The 15,724-nt window shown below is 43.8% G+C and overlaps 1 protein-coding gene across 3 annotated transcripts in view; it reads left to right on the top strand.

The window, feature by feature from the left end:
* The window catches only part of LRFN2 (leucine rich repeat and fibronectin type III domain containing 2), a 216,786-nt gene extending 210,516 nt beyond the window's left edge, over positions 1-6,270 (top strand). For all 3 annotated transcript variants that reach the window (XM_030557297.1, XM_030557298.1, XM_030557299.1), the window contains one exon: positions 3,587-6,270. In XM_030557297.1, the coding sequence (XP_030413157.1) occupies positions 3,587-4,505 (919 nt within the window). In that variant the 3' untranslated portion in view covers positions 4,506-6,270. The remainder of the gene's footprint in view (positions 1-3,586) is intronic.
* The last annotated feature ends 9,454 nt before the right edge of the window (positions 6,271-15,724 follow it).

Below are 15,724 nucleotides of genomic sequence, written 5' to 3'. Positions count from 1 at the left end.
TGTAATAGAAGAGCTCAGCGTGGAAATAAATAGTAGGTTCAAGCACTGTAGGGGTTAAGCAACTAAACTCTGAACCAGTTCTCTTGCATCTGAAGAGGATGATCTTGTTTTCATGAAGTTACCTAATCTTTAAAGTATTTCATGATACTCTGTTTGAAATAATCCTCCCTCCCTCAAACTTATTACTAGTCTGCTGTGATTGATGGCAGCTCTTAAGAGTCCCCATACCTAAAATCAATGTAGACACATTTTCACTCTGGGATATTGATGACTCTTTGATTATCCACAACACGGGTAGCTGTGAGATGCCACTTCAATCTTTACTTTGCTCCATCACATGGAGGAGTCTTTCACAGCTGCTCTGCACTTTGAGCACTGTTAATCAGGGAACACAGCACTCAATGGTAGGGAGTTAGCTCAGACCCAAAAGGGCTCTTTAAAACCACAGCTGGGCAGAATCCCTAGGGCTATGTTCAGGCTACTAATGGGCTACAGTTTGGTTCAGACAGCAATAGCAATAGTCGATATCACTGGAGAAGCTGAAGGCACTTTGCAAACATTAACTGATTTCTGTGCCTCACCCCCTCAGCATTCAGAAATTAGACTTATCATAATGTCTTTGCAAGCTCAGGAGGAAATCTCATGAGACCAGGCTTGTCTATGAGACCTGTACTATGTCCCTGCTTCCACATAGACCAGAAAGTGTGGGAGTGAGGGGTGTGAATGTTTTAGAGAAGCACATTAATCACTGATACAGACTCCCCAGAAGGACAGATACAGTATTAGCCAGCAAGAGTAGCTGGCCAACATGAATGTACAAACTGGGTTACTTAGCAGAGGGCTCCAGTGGTAAAATCTGAACAAATGCGATCTCTCATTTCTTGCTGGGTTTTTTTTACTATTATTGTTTATAGGTGGTTGTTAATCTGCAAAACACAGAAGATGCTATGATCTCTGCCCCAGTGGCATTGTATTCTAAGGACTAAAGTATGGATATCCCAGGCAGTGGTGTGGAACATGCATTGAAGAGGAACATTGCCCAAGTTGTGGTGGCTGGAGGTATAATGCCTCTAGAACCATTGGGGGGAAGCGCAGTCAGAAGCTGCTCTAGGTTGAACATTCTAGAGATGGCAGGTACAGCACTCCTGACGTACTACTGAATGTACCTGAGGTGCTCCTGAGTATCCTGCCTGAGTCTGTGCAGAACACATCTGCTCTGATACTAAATGTATCAGGTATGTCTAGGTAGAAATTAGAATGCACCTGCTGGGTGGCCCAATTTTCCAGGCATCTCTGGGCAATACTTACTTTGCCTACAGTGTTCTAAAAGCAATGAGCCAGATCCTCAGCTGTGGCCAAACTGCAGAGACCCAAGTTGTGATGTGTGTGTGCGTGCGCATGCACGTGCACACGCATGCAAAGGTGGCTTAATGTTCACCTTTACACTGCTCTGCTATTGCTCCATCTCTGTGCAGGCTGGTGCCCCTGCATTGTGATAGAACAGCCTGTGGGTGGCTCTACTTTGTGCTCACTGCAATGGCTACCCAAGCCCAAAATACACCTGAATGATTGGCATGGTTTAGGCACATGACAACTACACCACCTTTCTTCTGGCCATGCTGTTTTCCCTGCTACCCTGGCAACAGATGATTGAGTGTCTGTGTGTCTGCTCTACTGCTGGAAGATCACTTGTACATGGAAATGATCCTCCCTGAGATGGTTACACTGGCTTTAGAGACAGGTTACAGTGGCAGTGTAGTGCAAAGCAGCCATACTGCTCCTGAGATTCTGATCTAGCATGTCCAGAAAGAACACACCTTTTTGAACTGCTATGTAAACAGCCAGGCTTAGGCATTATCCACATGCCATCCTGGTGATTATTACATGTATGTCTGGTTGAACAAATCTATTATTACTTAATGTTCCAGGAATACTCTACAGATACCATTGTCATCCATAGAATGCTAGTGAGGTATGACAGCACAGCACATGTGAAGGAATGCCACCAGGGAAAAAGCTGTGTGTGAATTTCTCAGTCGTTTTGTATTTTAACCTTGTCTTCTGTGACCAAATGCTAGAGATTTGGGGGGAGGAGGGTCACACAAAAGTTATTACTGCAGGTAATGAGGTGTCTTGCTGCCATCAGCTGTCTCTGTTGAATATCAGCTACAAAGTAAATACCTTACATATAATTGCTCCTGTTGTTTGCCAGTATGGGAAATCTGCTGAAGCTGCAGAACAAAGGGAAGAGGGATGCAGTATGCAAAGACTTCCACTCAGGCCTTATTCAGGCAAAAGTCAATAGGGATTTTGCTTGTACAAAGACTGTAAGATTTGAATGGCTGGATCTGATTCTCTTTAAGTCTAAAGCCACTTTAGAAACACTCTAGCAGTGGAAATGGGTCTTAGAGTGGGAGTAAGCTAGAATGACAATAAGTTGCCTGAGATATAAATGAGACTCAAGCTTATTATATTTAATTTGCCTTTTCCCCCACTATTCGAAACCATCAGGATGCTGTCTGAAGACAGTGATAAAAAATGTAAAGGCTGCTTCTCAGTTACATGTAGAACACGTAAACCGGGCATGAGCCTGGTTCTCCACTAACCTGCACTTTGTGCCATCATGTACACCAGTGTAACGGTGAATGCGGAGTGGCTGTAGTTAGAACACTACCATCCTGATTTAATGGTGCTTTTACATCTACTTTGCTGCAGGGTCATTAGTGTAAATTACTGCCCAAGATGCACGACAACAGAGGATTAGACCCATTAGCAACCACCCATATTGCAAAGCCCATTGTCTTTTTCCATTCACAACTCCATATTTTGCAAACATAACTCAGGCATATCTTTTGGTTTTTATATCCTATTCATTTGTTGCAAGGTTGGAACTGTTTGGTTTTGGTTGGATTTACCAAAAAAAAGTTGCTCTTCTAATCCAATCTCACACCTTCCCACCCTGCCTCTGCATTTATTGCAGATACTTCTTTTCCACCCTATCTGAGAAAGGTGGTCACATGCAGAAATTTCCAGCAGATAAGTTCTCTGCACTTCAAGGATCCATCCTTCATAGTGTAGGGAGAAGGAGAAAGATGGCTGTCTGCCACCTGTATGCACCAAAAGCAGTCTGTTATAGGTTGGTATTGAAATGTAAACAACATCATCATCATCATCATATCACAATGCAAATTTCCTGACCCTCATGAAACAATGTCAAAGCTGCTGATCCTGAGCAGAGCAAAGTTGAGGATCATTTGGCAGACTCAGTCAGGGTTGGTTCATATAGGCTGAGCTTTATGTTCCTGGAGCTGTTCACCCAGCCTTGGTTACACCATGTACACTCTGAGTTTGGATACAAATACTTTGGGAAGAACAGGCCAGACTGGTTTTATTTACTCTTGTTCCCTTCTGTAACTACATGAGAGATGGACCTGAAGAAAAACCTTATGTCTGAGCACCCCTGACCTTTGAGGAAGTTTGGATCTAGGTCTGAACTTTACAGATCAGGCCCATCTCCACTGGTAATTAACAAATGGTGTATCTGTTTCCCATTAAACCCTAACCTAATTTTCTCTTTTTCTTAAAGGATGATCCCTGCTACAAACAAAGCCTTTGTGGTGAACAACCTTGTAGCTGGAACGGGCTATGACCTTTGTGTGTTGGCCATGTGGGATGACACTGCCACGACACTCACAGCCACCAATGTTGTAGGGTGTGCCCAGTTCTTCACCAAAGAGGACTATCCTCAGTGCCAATCCATGCACAGCCACTTCCTGGGTGGAACGATGATCTTAGTCATTGGAGGCATCATTGTGGCGACTCTACTGGTGTTCATCGTCATACTCATGGTCCGGTATAAAGTTTGTAACAATTCCCAGGGGAAGATGGCCAATGTCAGCAATGTCTACTCACAGACTAATGGAGCTCAACCCGTTCAAAACGGGGTCCTGCCCCAAGTCAACCCCAAAGTGGTGGTAAGAAATGAACTCATGGAGTTTAACTGTGAATCTGTACAGAGCAGCATCTCCTCCTCTTCTAGTTCAGTGAATAGCCGCGACGGTGATGATTATAGCCTCCAAAGCGAACAAGGCACATTGTCCAGTAAGTGTAGGCCTCCTTCTAGGTCAAAACATAACATTGATCGGCTAATGGGAGCTTTTGCCTCCCTGGAACTGAAATGTCAGAAAAAGGAGGACACGGTAGACTCCAGAACTTCCACAGTGGCCCGCCACTCGGACAAAGAGCCACTTCTGGGCCAACAGGAGTCGAAATTCCGTAGTCTCCTCATGTTACCACTGGAGGGGAAAACTAAACGTAGCCATTCTTTTGACATGGGGGACTTTGCCACATCTCAATGTTGCACCTACCCAAAAAAGATAACAAACATTTGGACAAAGCGCAGCCTCTCGGTGAACGGCATGCTCTTGCAGTATGATGACAATGACTTTGCAGGGGCGAAAGGGACGTATGGGAGTTCAGAATGGGTAATGGAAAGCACAGTGTAAATAACAGCTTCTCCCTCCTCGCTTCTCCCTAATTACATCAAATGTAATAAAATTTGGTTTTGTTGAAAAGCCATGGAAATGAAAAGGGGGGAGGAAACATGCTCAACCACGCTGGAGAAAAGAAAAGAGAGAGAGAGAGGTAAATAAAAAGTAAGATAACAAAAGAGAAAAAAGGTAATGAAATGCTAATAAGCAAGTGTGGCCCCATTAATGTCCGGTCCCAACAAAACTGAGTGTGACCATTTCAAGGAATTTACCAGTCATATTTAACACTGCTTTTCAAAAGTCTCCTGGCTGCCTGGTGACCCGACAAACAAGCTTAAACAAGGATTAAAGTGGGTTTAGCAGCACATATTTCATTCAAAGGGTTTGTGGGGGGTTTCCTTCCCTTTTTGGTAACCTGTGAAGTACACTCCCATGGATAGAAGACTGATGCAGGTATGTCACTGGCTGTAATTGCGCATGTCATCACAGAACTACACTGAGGGCATCTGTGGGGACAGAACAGATCAATTTTTCAGCTGAATCTCTTCATGTTATCAAAAGCATATGGAGATTTCTCCCTCACCCCCTGTTGTTGGGCTGAGGGTTATTTGGTTGGAGTGTTTTTTTGCAGGAAAAAGGGATGTTTCTTTTTTCCTTTTTGTTTTTACTCTCTCATCAAATCCCTGTGATGAAACCAAGAATCTGTACAAAGATTAAACTCTTGATGTGTACTGTATAACCCGCCTTCAACACCACCCTTTATGTCCTAGGAAAATGAAATCTAGGGGGCTAATAAATTTTAAAAATAATCATCTTTCTTCCATCTCCTTCATGGTCGCTGCTTGTCAAGGCAGATTGCAACAGCTATTCATATCAGTGGGGGGGGGGTGTTTACTATCCCGGAGGGGGGAAAAATTCAAGATTTCATATAAAAGGCAAGAGAGAGGCGAAAACAAAAGCTGCTCCGGTGAACTCTACACATTATTAATACAAATTGCTGCTGGTCAAGGTTATTCTGTCACTATGTTCGACTGATAAAGAAAATGCAGACTTTAGCTTGTTTGCAACAGAAAGCTCTTTGTCCAGTCAGTCGCCACAACAGGGCATCAGTAGCATTGCAGGAAGTGCAGGTCTCTGAGCATTTAAGGGGATTATAAGTGTAATGGGGATGTTCCTATTTAGCCATGGAAAACAAGTTTCAATTGGATGTCTCAGAATAGATGGTCTCCCAAGTGTCACCTGCATCATGCCCCTTCACCTATTCCCAGACCTCTGTCCCATCCCTTGCAAAGGTACTTGCTACCTGAGACCAGTGATGGTTCTTTATGACTTGTAAACTGATTTTCAAGTTCCTTTTGGGGAAGTATTGCTGTGGTTCTGGGAATGCTGTGGGTGCACATGGTCCATCCACCTGGCTCCATTGTCCATAGTGACTTTAATGTGATTTCCAATATTTTGGTGGCTACAGCAACTGTCTTTATTTAATTTCCTTGTTCCCAGTGATCTGTCAGCTGGGAAGCATTTTGAAATTGCTCATCATCATCATCATTATTTTATAACAGACATATGGAGAAATGTTGTAAGGCACAGAGGAAAACCACAAAAAAACCTCTATGTATTTTTTTAAAAGATTCAGAGATATATTGTGACATGGCTATGTACTTGATCTTGTATTCATCATGTTTCTTACTTGGAGTTTTAGACAATGACATCCCTGTGATCAGAATATTATTTTCCTTTTAATTTTTTTTTTGGCTACAAAATGTACAGTAAAAACAAAACATTCCCGGGGGAAAAAAACACTTTCATTTGTTTTAATGTCTTGTGTTTTGCTTTGAAACCTAAATAAGAAGCATTAATATTTTTAAAGAAAGAAAAAGACCCTTGAGACATTTTCTCTCTTTGTTGTTTCGTGTGCTGAAAGATATTTTTCTTTGGGTGAAATTCATCTCAAATCAGAGGTATTCAGTGGTGAACAGGCCCTTTGCATAAGGATGAATATCATGCTCTCAGAACCTGATCTAAACTTGGCTATATCTGTTAGAAGTGTGATGTATCTACACTGCATGTGGGAAGTGTGGTTTCATGGTTAGATGTACCCAAGCTCGCCTTGATCTAGCTAGCTTGAGTAACAATAGGCATGAAGCTGCAATAGCACCAAGGGTGGTATAGGTTAGCTTCTTGAGTGTGTACTCAGGTCCTGGGCATGCTGCTACCTCTGCTCCCTCCTATTGTGGCTCGAACTAGCTTTGATTTAGCTAGCTCAGGTATAGCTACACATGCTGCAATCACACCTTCTGATTGCAGTGTAGACAGACTCATACACAGTTATGCTGGTATAACTGTACTTAGAGCAGTATAGCTTATACCATTCCCCATAAGCTATACCAATATCAACACAGTTATACTGGTATAACTTCATCCACCCTTGGAGGTTTTTGCCAGTTATTACCAGTATAACTGTACCAGCAAAGTATCAGAGGGGTAGCCGTGTTAGTCTGGATCTGTAAAAGCAGCAAAGAATCCTGTGGCACCTTATAGACTAACAGACGTTTTGGAGCATGAGCTTTCGTGGGTGAATACCCACTTCCTCACATGCATCTGACGAAGTGGGTATTCACCCACGAAAGCTCATGCTCCAAAACATCTGTTAGTCTATAAGGTGCCACAGGATTCTTTGCTGCTATACCAGCAAAACCCTCTTAGTGTAGACAAGGCCTTAGATGCCTTTTAAAAGAAAAGCTACAGTCATTAATAATAATACTTTGTATGGATCCAGTCCTGAACTGTTTGCTGTAGTAAAACTCCCACTGACTTGAACACACTAGGTAGCTTGTGTATGGCTGTGTAGTGTTCAGTGCAAAAGACTAATAGCTAATGTCCTGATGTTTCATGGTGTGTTTGTGAGAGTTGATTAAGTAATGTATATAGCAGGGATCGGCAACCTTTGGCATGCGGCCTGTCAAGAAAATCCGCTGGTGGGCCAGAACGGTTTGTTTACCTGCAGCATCCGCAGGTTCGGCCAATCGTAGCTCCCACTGGCCGTTGTTTGCCATTCCAAGCCAATGGAAGCTGCAGGAAGTGGTGTGCGCCGAGGGATGTGCTGGCCACTGCTTCCCACATCCCCCATTCGCCTGGAACGGCGAACCACAGCCAGTGGGAGCTGTGATTGGCTGAACCTGTGGATGCCACAGATAAACAAACCATCCTGGCCCGCCAGTGGATTTCCCTGACAGGCCGCATGCCAAAGGTTGCTGATCCCCAGTATACAGAGTGCCTCAAATATAAGATATGAGATATACAGTGGGTCTGACGCTCTGCTGCTGTAAATTAGCATAGCTTCATCCACATCAATAGAGCTATGCCAGTTGACACCAGCTGAGGATCTATTACTATTTACTATTAATAGCTAGATTGTTAATGAATTTCCAGAACAGATTTCAGAAACAAGTTACCATTTCCCTGTCTCAATATCAGTGATTAGCATTCGTATTTCTCTAACTGGGAATTGACTGTTTAGTTCCACTTCCTAAAGGAAGGCCATTCTGATGAAGATTTAGGATGAAATCTTGACCTCAATGAAGTCAATGGCAAAACTCCCATTGACTTCAGTGGGGCCACAATTTCACCAGGCATTAGGAATCAAGCAGTTCAGATTCCTTTAGCATGTATCGAGGAGGAAGAAAAAGTGATAAATTAAGCCCTATTTTTTTCTAAGGGTTAATTTTACAGGGGCCTACATTACCAATGTATTTTAACAGTGGTCTAAGGGTCTGATCCAAAGTCCACTGTCTTTCCACTCACTTAAATAGGTTTTGGATCATGCCCTATGTTATTAATGTTCATATAACAAAAAAATATTTAATATAACTTTACAACGGCTTTGAAAGTTTCTGCTTTTCTCATGCATTCAAATGGGAGCTGCATTTCTTGTGTTTTAATCTATATAAGCCAACTGTCCAGATGACAGCTTCCCATTATTGTTAATTATACTTAATTTTAAATTGTATTTAAGACACTTAAAGAATTTTGTGTAGCAATTTAATTTTCTTCGTTATTATATGCAGGGGTAAGACTATTATTTTTTATTACATTGCGTTTTCCTTTAAACATGGCAGCTGGGGTGCTTCGAATTCAGCTGTCAAGTTCATTTGCAATATTAAGTGTTCACCCTCATGAAAATTCAAAAGCAGTATCCAACGCACTCCTCTTTATTAAAGAGAAAAAAAGACCTGTTCTATTTTTGCATAAGATTGGAGAAAGGAACTCAACAGTTGCTGCCTTGAAAAAGTGGATGCATGCCAAAAGAGCCAGGTATTAAGATCCACAATGTAACAACCAGAAGAGCATTTATTATTGTTAATTCTTATTTTTATTCATTTACCACTAAAGGCTGAGGTTCAACACATTTGCAAATGCTAATTGAAAGGTAAACAAGATCCGCATCCACAGGGCTTTGAAGCAGTGGACCTGCAGGTTTTTGCCTGGAGCTGGAGTGGAGCCAAAGTACAGCTCCAAAGCCCCAGGCACCCACAGAACTCTGTCCAATCTTATGAGGCTGGGATAGGACAATATTTGCCTGGGACACCACCAAGCAACACTCAAGTGCTGAATGAAGTAGTGGTGATGATGCAACAGGTGGCACTCTTCTCCCTGACTCAGTATTAAACTAATGCTCCAGTGTGCTAGCTCAGGGAACACTATGTTTTGTGGAAGACCTGTCTTTTGGATGAAATGTAGAATCAACATTCTAATGATTTATGTACATTAAAGATCGCATAGCACTTTTCATGACATCAGTGGTTTTAAGCCACGCATCGTAGCCCAACTCTGATCTCATACCCTTAGTTTACTGCAGTTTTCAGTTGAACACTTCATTCTGCACTGATGATCTATATTTTTGGGTACTGTTGCTGTGTGCTGTTAAAACGGCAAAGTTCCACCTCTGAGGTGGCTCAGTTTCCGTGGTGGGTGAAGTTATATATGCACACAAACTTATTTGGGTTGGAAGAGCGCTTCATGGATCACCTGATCCAGCTGCTACTGAAGTTAATGGAACAACACCCACTGGGCTAGGGGGGAATTGAATCTGGCCTCTTGTTCCCACAGCCCTAAACTGAGACAGAGCTTTACAAACCTCAGGTAATAATACTGTCACACAAAGTAGCACATGACTTAGGGCTGCAGAGTGTTGTATTTAGAATACAGTTTCCCATAATATATTCAAGTGTCAATTGGTTTAGATAGTAAAATACACATCACAGCCTGAGAAGAGCTTTCCATAGAAGACAGCTTGGACAGTTAAAGGTGCAGACACCAAAGCGATGCCTTTGGAAATGCTAAGTGACAGCTGGGCGTATGAGCGCGTGTATGTAAGCAAATTGTGGAAGTTACATTTTTTTGACATCGTGTATGGTGGGAACATAGACATTGTTTCTAAAAATGTACCATGCCCTTTATTTCAAAGAACAGGGCAAGATTCCATTATGAAACGGAGTCCACGTTTTGAAATGCTGAAAAACAAGGTAGTCTTGCATTATAACACAAGAAGCACAGATGCCCAAAATTTGTGCCATTGAAGAACTCACTGGAACCTTGACAGGAACCCAAGAGCTGTACATAATATTCTTATTGCTGTATATAATTTTATTTTTTTTAATCACAGCCTAACTGTGATCTTCCTTGATGAATGGTAAGTTCCCCAGCAATAGAAAATTACAGAGGATTTGCTTTCCCTTTGCCCTGCAGTTATAGGAAGAAAGCATTTTAGAACGCTTCAAGCTTCATTTAAGTGCTTGGGCCCCACTTTGGGTGACCTTGTCATAAGCAATGTCAGCTCCCATAACAACACACAGGTGAAAGGCATCCTGGTCTTGCATAATGCAAGACTGAATGGCACTAGCATCCTGGTACTCAGATTGTTACATCTTGCTACAGAGACTGTTTTCCTCCGGAGTGTTCAAATGAATATTCAGACAGAGTCTGTTCAATTTCTTTTCTGACTGTATCCCAACAGACATGATCCAAAGCCAGCTAACCAAACAGAGCCCTGAGAGTTGTCTGGCTAAGTGATGTAAATCACTCCAGTAGCAATGATTTGAGCACTTTCAAACCTGGGCGGGGGGGGGCTAATGAATAATTCCGTCTGATAACAAAGAAAACATCTCAGTCTTTGAATAGCATGAATATCACATCTGTTTCCAATGCTTTATACCCATTAACCCATGGGTAATATACAACTCACCATATGGTGTATACTGTACCCCATGCTACTTGTTTCAATGTATTTTTCTGGCATTTGCTCTAGCGGCTTCCTTTGTGCACTTACAAATTATTACTTGAGTGATGCTATATATTTAATAACATGCCAAACATGAAATTAACAACCCTTGTTATTAAGATCCAACATGTTTTGCTTTGAAACTGCCCTAAACATGATGATGCTTCATCCTTCATCTTTAAACCCTTTTAGTTAAGGCTGTTTTTTAGTTCTTAAGACAAATGAAATCCAACTAGAATAGCTTGAAGTTGTTCATTGCAATAAAAGAATGCTGGGTTTTTTCCAGTATGCTTGTCTAGCCCCAGTTAATTACACTTGAATCCTCAAAGGTACAGTATCCCCCAGCATCAGCTTTCACTAGGCCCTATTAGATCAAAGAGGAGAAGGTGCTTATGCCTGGAACTGCACTGCCAAGAGCTGGCAAGTGCCACCACTCTATGTATGGAGCTCTCTGACCTTCTGACTAATTGCTGTAGATCTGAGTGTTCTCATTTGGTGTTGCTGGGAAATGAATATGACTCTGTGATGAAATATTAGGGGAGAGAGAAAGAGATGGCAGAAACCTCCTCTAGCTATATAGCAGCTGGTCTGTGAATCAGTAATTGACAATCATACCAATTGGACACATCATCTAGCGTTGTAGAGTACAGCTCTAGGGATGAATTTCCCCACTATTCTGCAGCATTTTGATATAATGGGCTGAATTAAAAAATAAATATTATATATATAATTTAAGGACCAGTGGCTGGGTTTGGATATGAACTTACCCAAAGCGCCTCAGGTCCTTTTCACATGATGCCCATTGCAGTCACTGGGAGGTGCTCATGTTGTGTGCCAAGAGACAGCCACCACTGGAATGTTTGGCTACAGGGTTTCAGTCTGGGCCATTTCTGTATAAAACATCACTACAACTGTGTAACCTATTCTCCCACCCCAAGATACAAGTAAATCCCAGCGAAAGCATATTCTCTACGGAAGGGTCCTGTAGTCAGCGAATGAACTGTATTAACTTTGGCAGCAATTGAACTCTTTGTACTGATAAAGTGTTGGTTTTTTTTAAAGATGCCTAACCAATTGTTTGGGGAAAAGAAAGGGGACGAATAACAGGACTCTACTGGGGTGGGGAGAATTTACCAGAAAACTAACTTGTACTTCTAGTTCCCTTTGTACCGTTAGTGCCAGAGGGCTCGCTCTTTGTATTAGTCAAATGACACTCATCTGTGGTGGTAATTTACAAAGGGAAGAGCAGAATAGGTGCTGGAATTAGAGGTTCCGGGGGTACCACAGGCTTGAGGTGGTTTCCATCATCTACAGGGTTTACAGTTTGGTTCAATGGCTCTCAGTGCTCTCACTATACAAATTGTTCCAGCACCCCTGGAGTGAAGAAAGATTAGTGTTTTGTTTTTTTTTTAAAGAAACATTTGCTCTACATCTGTATTTTATGTAAGAATCACAAAAGAGACATTATTGAAACATCAGCAACCCACAATGTGGGTGGGAGGTGGGGGGGTGTATATAAAGAGTCCCCTGGATTTGTAAAGGAGTTTTATTTTTGCCTTATTCATTCCTTTGGAAGGGAATAACCATAAAACAATTTTTAAAGCCTCCCTTTTTGATGCATGAAGACTTTATCCTTTTTAACACTTCACTATAATTTATTTTAGATTGAATGTATTTATTGAAATTAGTCATGTGCAATCTGATTTTTGTATTGCATATAAAAAACTTAACAGAACATCATTAACTTTGCAAGTCAAACATTCACAAGTTAGGAAATGCTAAAATTTTGGTTGCTTGTGCAACCTTAATTTGGGCCCATTGCGTATATGCATTATGATACAGACTTTAATTGGATTATCACATACTACTTTTTTCCACAGGGCCCCTGTTTTGTTGAGTGCAGAGGATAGACGCTGCTTATTTCATGAACAGCTATTCAATAGTATGGATTATTCTCACTGTTGAAGGTGTGGCCATAGGCCTTATTTACTAAGCACCATTCAAACCCTGCTCTGATGTCAGAATTATGAATTTCCTCATGGGTTTTTTTGACACCCATCACTGTTGGGCCTGAGTGCATCACATATTAAAATAATTTCTTTTCAAAACACTCCTGTGAAATGAGTATTAGCCCCACCTTACAGATGAGAAACAGAGAGATCAAGGTCAAAAGCATCCATTAATTTTGGGTGCCCAACTTGGAACTTGATTTTTCCATAGTAAATAGTATTACAAAGCACTTTGTATGTTCAAAGCACAACTCCCATTTACAGTGGTGACTTCTCAGCACTTCCACAAATCAGACATCAAGGTTTGAATTCAGGCACCCAGAAAATGAGGAACACACAAATGGCTACCTGTGAAATGTCTGGTTTAAGTGAGTTGCCCAGCATCATATAGAAACTCTGGGGCAGCGGCAGGGATAGAATCCAGTTCTCCGGGGCAGTGGTCAACTGCCTTAACCATTACACTCGATAGCTAAGTGAATGGGGATAAGGTAATTTTTTTTTTTGGACCAACTTCTGTTGGTGATGGAGATAAGCTTCTGAGCTACTCAGAGCTCTTCTTCAGCTCTGGGAAAGGTACTGAGAGTGGCACAGTTAAATACAAGATGAAACAGGTAAGCAGTTAGCACATAGTCTATGCAAAACTAGGGGGAGCGTACAAGGTGAAGTGGCCCATTAACATTAGTGTAGGGATAAGACAAAAGGTGAGTTTAGTGGGTTACAGATTGTTGTAATAGGCCATAAATCCAGGGTCTTAATTAAGCCCATGATTTTTAGTGTCTAGCAAAGTTATGAATTTAAGCTCCCAGGCTTGTCTCTTGAAAGTGCTGTGCAGGTTTCCTTCAAGGATGAGGATCGATAGGTCAGAGCTAGAGTAATCGCTTTCAGCGTGGTAGCCATGTTAGGGCTTGTCTACATCAGAAAGTTGCAGCGCTGGTGAGGGAGTTACAGCGCTGCAACTTTGAAGGGGTACACATCTGCAGGGCATCACCAGCGCTGCAACACCCTGTTTGCAGCGCTGGCCGTACTCCCGTTTTGTCTCGGGTGTAGAGGATCCAGCGCTGGTGATCCAGCGCTGGTAATCCAATGTAGACACTTACCAGCGCTTTTCTTGACCTCCGTGGAAGGAGGAAGCCTCTGGTAATCAAGCTGGTCTCCTTCCCTGCGGTTTGCTGGGTGGCTCCGGGAACGCGAGAGCAAACCGCGGCGAAGCTGGTCTCCTTCCCCGATTTGCTCTCTCGTTCCCGGAACCCCGAGCAAGCAGGTCTCCTTCCCTGCGGTTTGCTGGGTGGCTCCGGGAACGCGAGAGCAAACCGCTGCGAAGCGGGTCTCCTTTCCCGGTTTGCTCTCTCGTTCCCGGAACCCCGAGCAAGCAGGTCTCCTTCCCTGCGGTTTGTTGGGTGGCTCCGGGAACGCGAGAGCAAACCGCAGCGAAGCGGGTCTCCTTTCCCGGTTTGCTCTCTAGTTCCCGGAGCCCCGAGCAAGCAGGTCTCCTTCCCTGCGGTTTGCTGGGTGGCTCCGGGAACGCGAGAGCAAACCGCGGCGAAGCGGGTCTCCTTTCCCGGTTTGCTCTCTAGTTCCCGGAGCCCCGAGCAAGCAGGTCTCCTTCCCTGCGGTTTGCTGGGTGGCTCCGGGAACGCGAGAGCAAACCGCGGCGAAGCGGGTCTCCTTTCCCGGTTTGCTCTCTCGTTCCCGGAACCCCGAGCAAGCAGGTCTCCTTCCCTGCGGTTTGCTGGGTGGCTCCGGGAACGCGAGAGCAAACCGCGGCGAAGCTGGTCTCCTTTCCCGATTTGCTCTCTCGTTCCCGGAACCCCGAGCAAGCAGGTCTCCTTCCCTGCGGTTTGCTGGGTGGCTCCGGGAACGCGAGAGCAAACCGCGGCGAAGCGGGTCTCCTTTCCCGGTTTGCTCTCTCTTTCCCGGAACCTCGAGCAAGCAGGTCTCCTTCCCTGCGGTTTGCTGGGTGGCTCCGGGAACACGAGAGCAAACCGCGGCGAAGCGGGTCTCCTTTCCCGGTTTGCTCTCTCTTTCCCGGAACCTCGAGCAAGCAGGTCTCCTTCCCTGCGGTTTGCTGGGTGGCTCCGGGAACGCGAGAGCAAATCGCGGCGAAGCGGGTCTCCTTTCCCGGTTTGCTCTCTAGTTCCCGGAGCCCCCAGCAAGCAGGTCTCCTTCCCTGCGGTTTTCTGGGTGGCTCCGGGAACGCGAGAGCAAACCGCGGCGAAGCGGGTCTCCTTTCCCGGTTTGCTCTCTAGTTCCCAGAGCCCCGAGCAAGCAGGTCTCCTTCCCTGCGGTTTGCTGGGTGGCTCCGGGAACGCGAGAGCAAACCGCGGCGAAGCGGGTCTCCTTTCCCGGTTTGCTCTCGCGTTCCCGGAACCCCCCTTGAAGCCGCCCAACAGCGCTGCAGTGTGGCCACATCTAACACCACTTGCAGCGCTGGTTGCTGTAAGTGTGGCCACTCTGCAGCGCTGGCCCTATACAGCTGTACTAATACAGCTGTAACAACCAGCGCTGCAAAATTTTAGATGTAGACATGGCCTGAGTCTGTATCAGCAAAAAGAACAAGCAGTCTCTAAGGTGCCACAAGTACTAACAAACTTATTTGAGCATAACCTTTCATGGGCTAAAACCCACTTCATGGGATGCATGCAGTGGAAAATACAGTGTATATATACACACACACACATAGAGGACATGAAACAATGGGTGTTGCTATACTAAACTATAACAAGAGTAATCAGGTAAGGTGGGCTATTAGCAGCAGGAGGAAAAAACATTTTTAATGATAATGAGGCTGGCTCATTTCCAACAGTTGACAGGCAGGCGTGAGTAACAGTAGGGGGAAAAATTAGCATGGGGAAATAAAGACTGGGAGTGGATGGGTCTTTACATAAAGTAAAACCTAATTTAATGGTGTCAAGTTTGCAAACTAGTTCCAATGCTGAAGTTTCTCA

This window comes from Gopherus evgoodei, chromosome 3 (assembly GCF_007399415.2).
Source record: "Gopherus evgoodei ecotype Sinaloan lineage chromosome 3, rGopEvg1_v1.p, whole genome shotgun sequence".
Taxonomy (NCBI): domain Eukaryota; kingdom Metazoa; phylum Chordata; order Testudines; family Testudinidae; genus Gopherus; species Gopherus evgoodei.
This window is presented reverse-complemented; position numbering and strand designations above follow the sequence as displayed.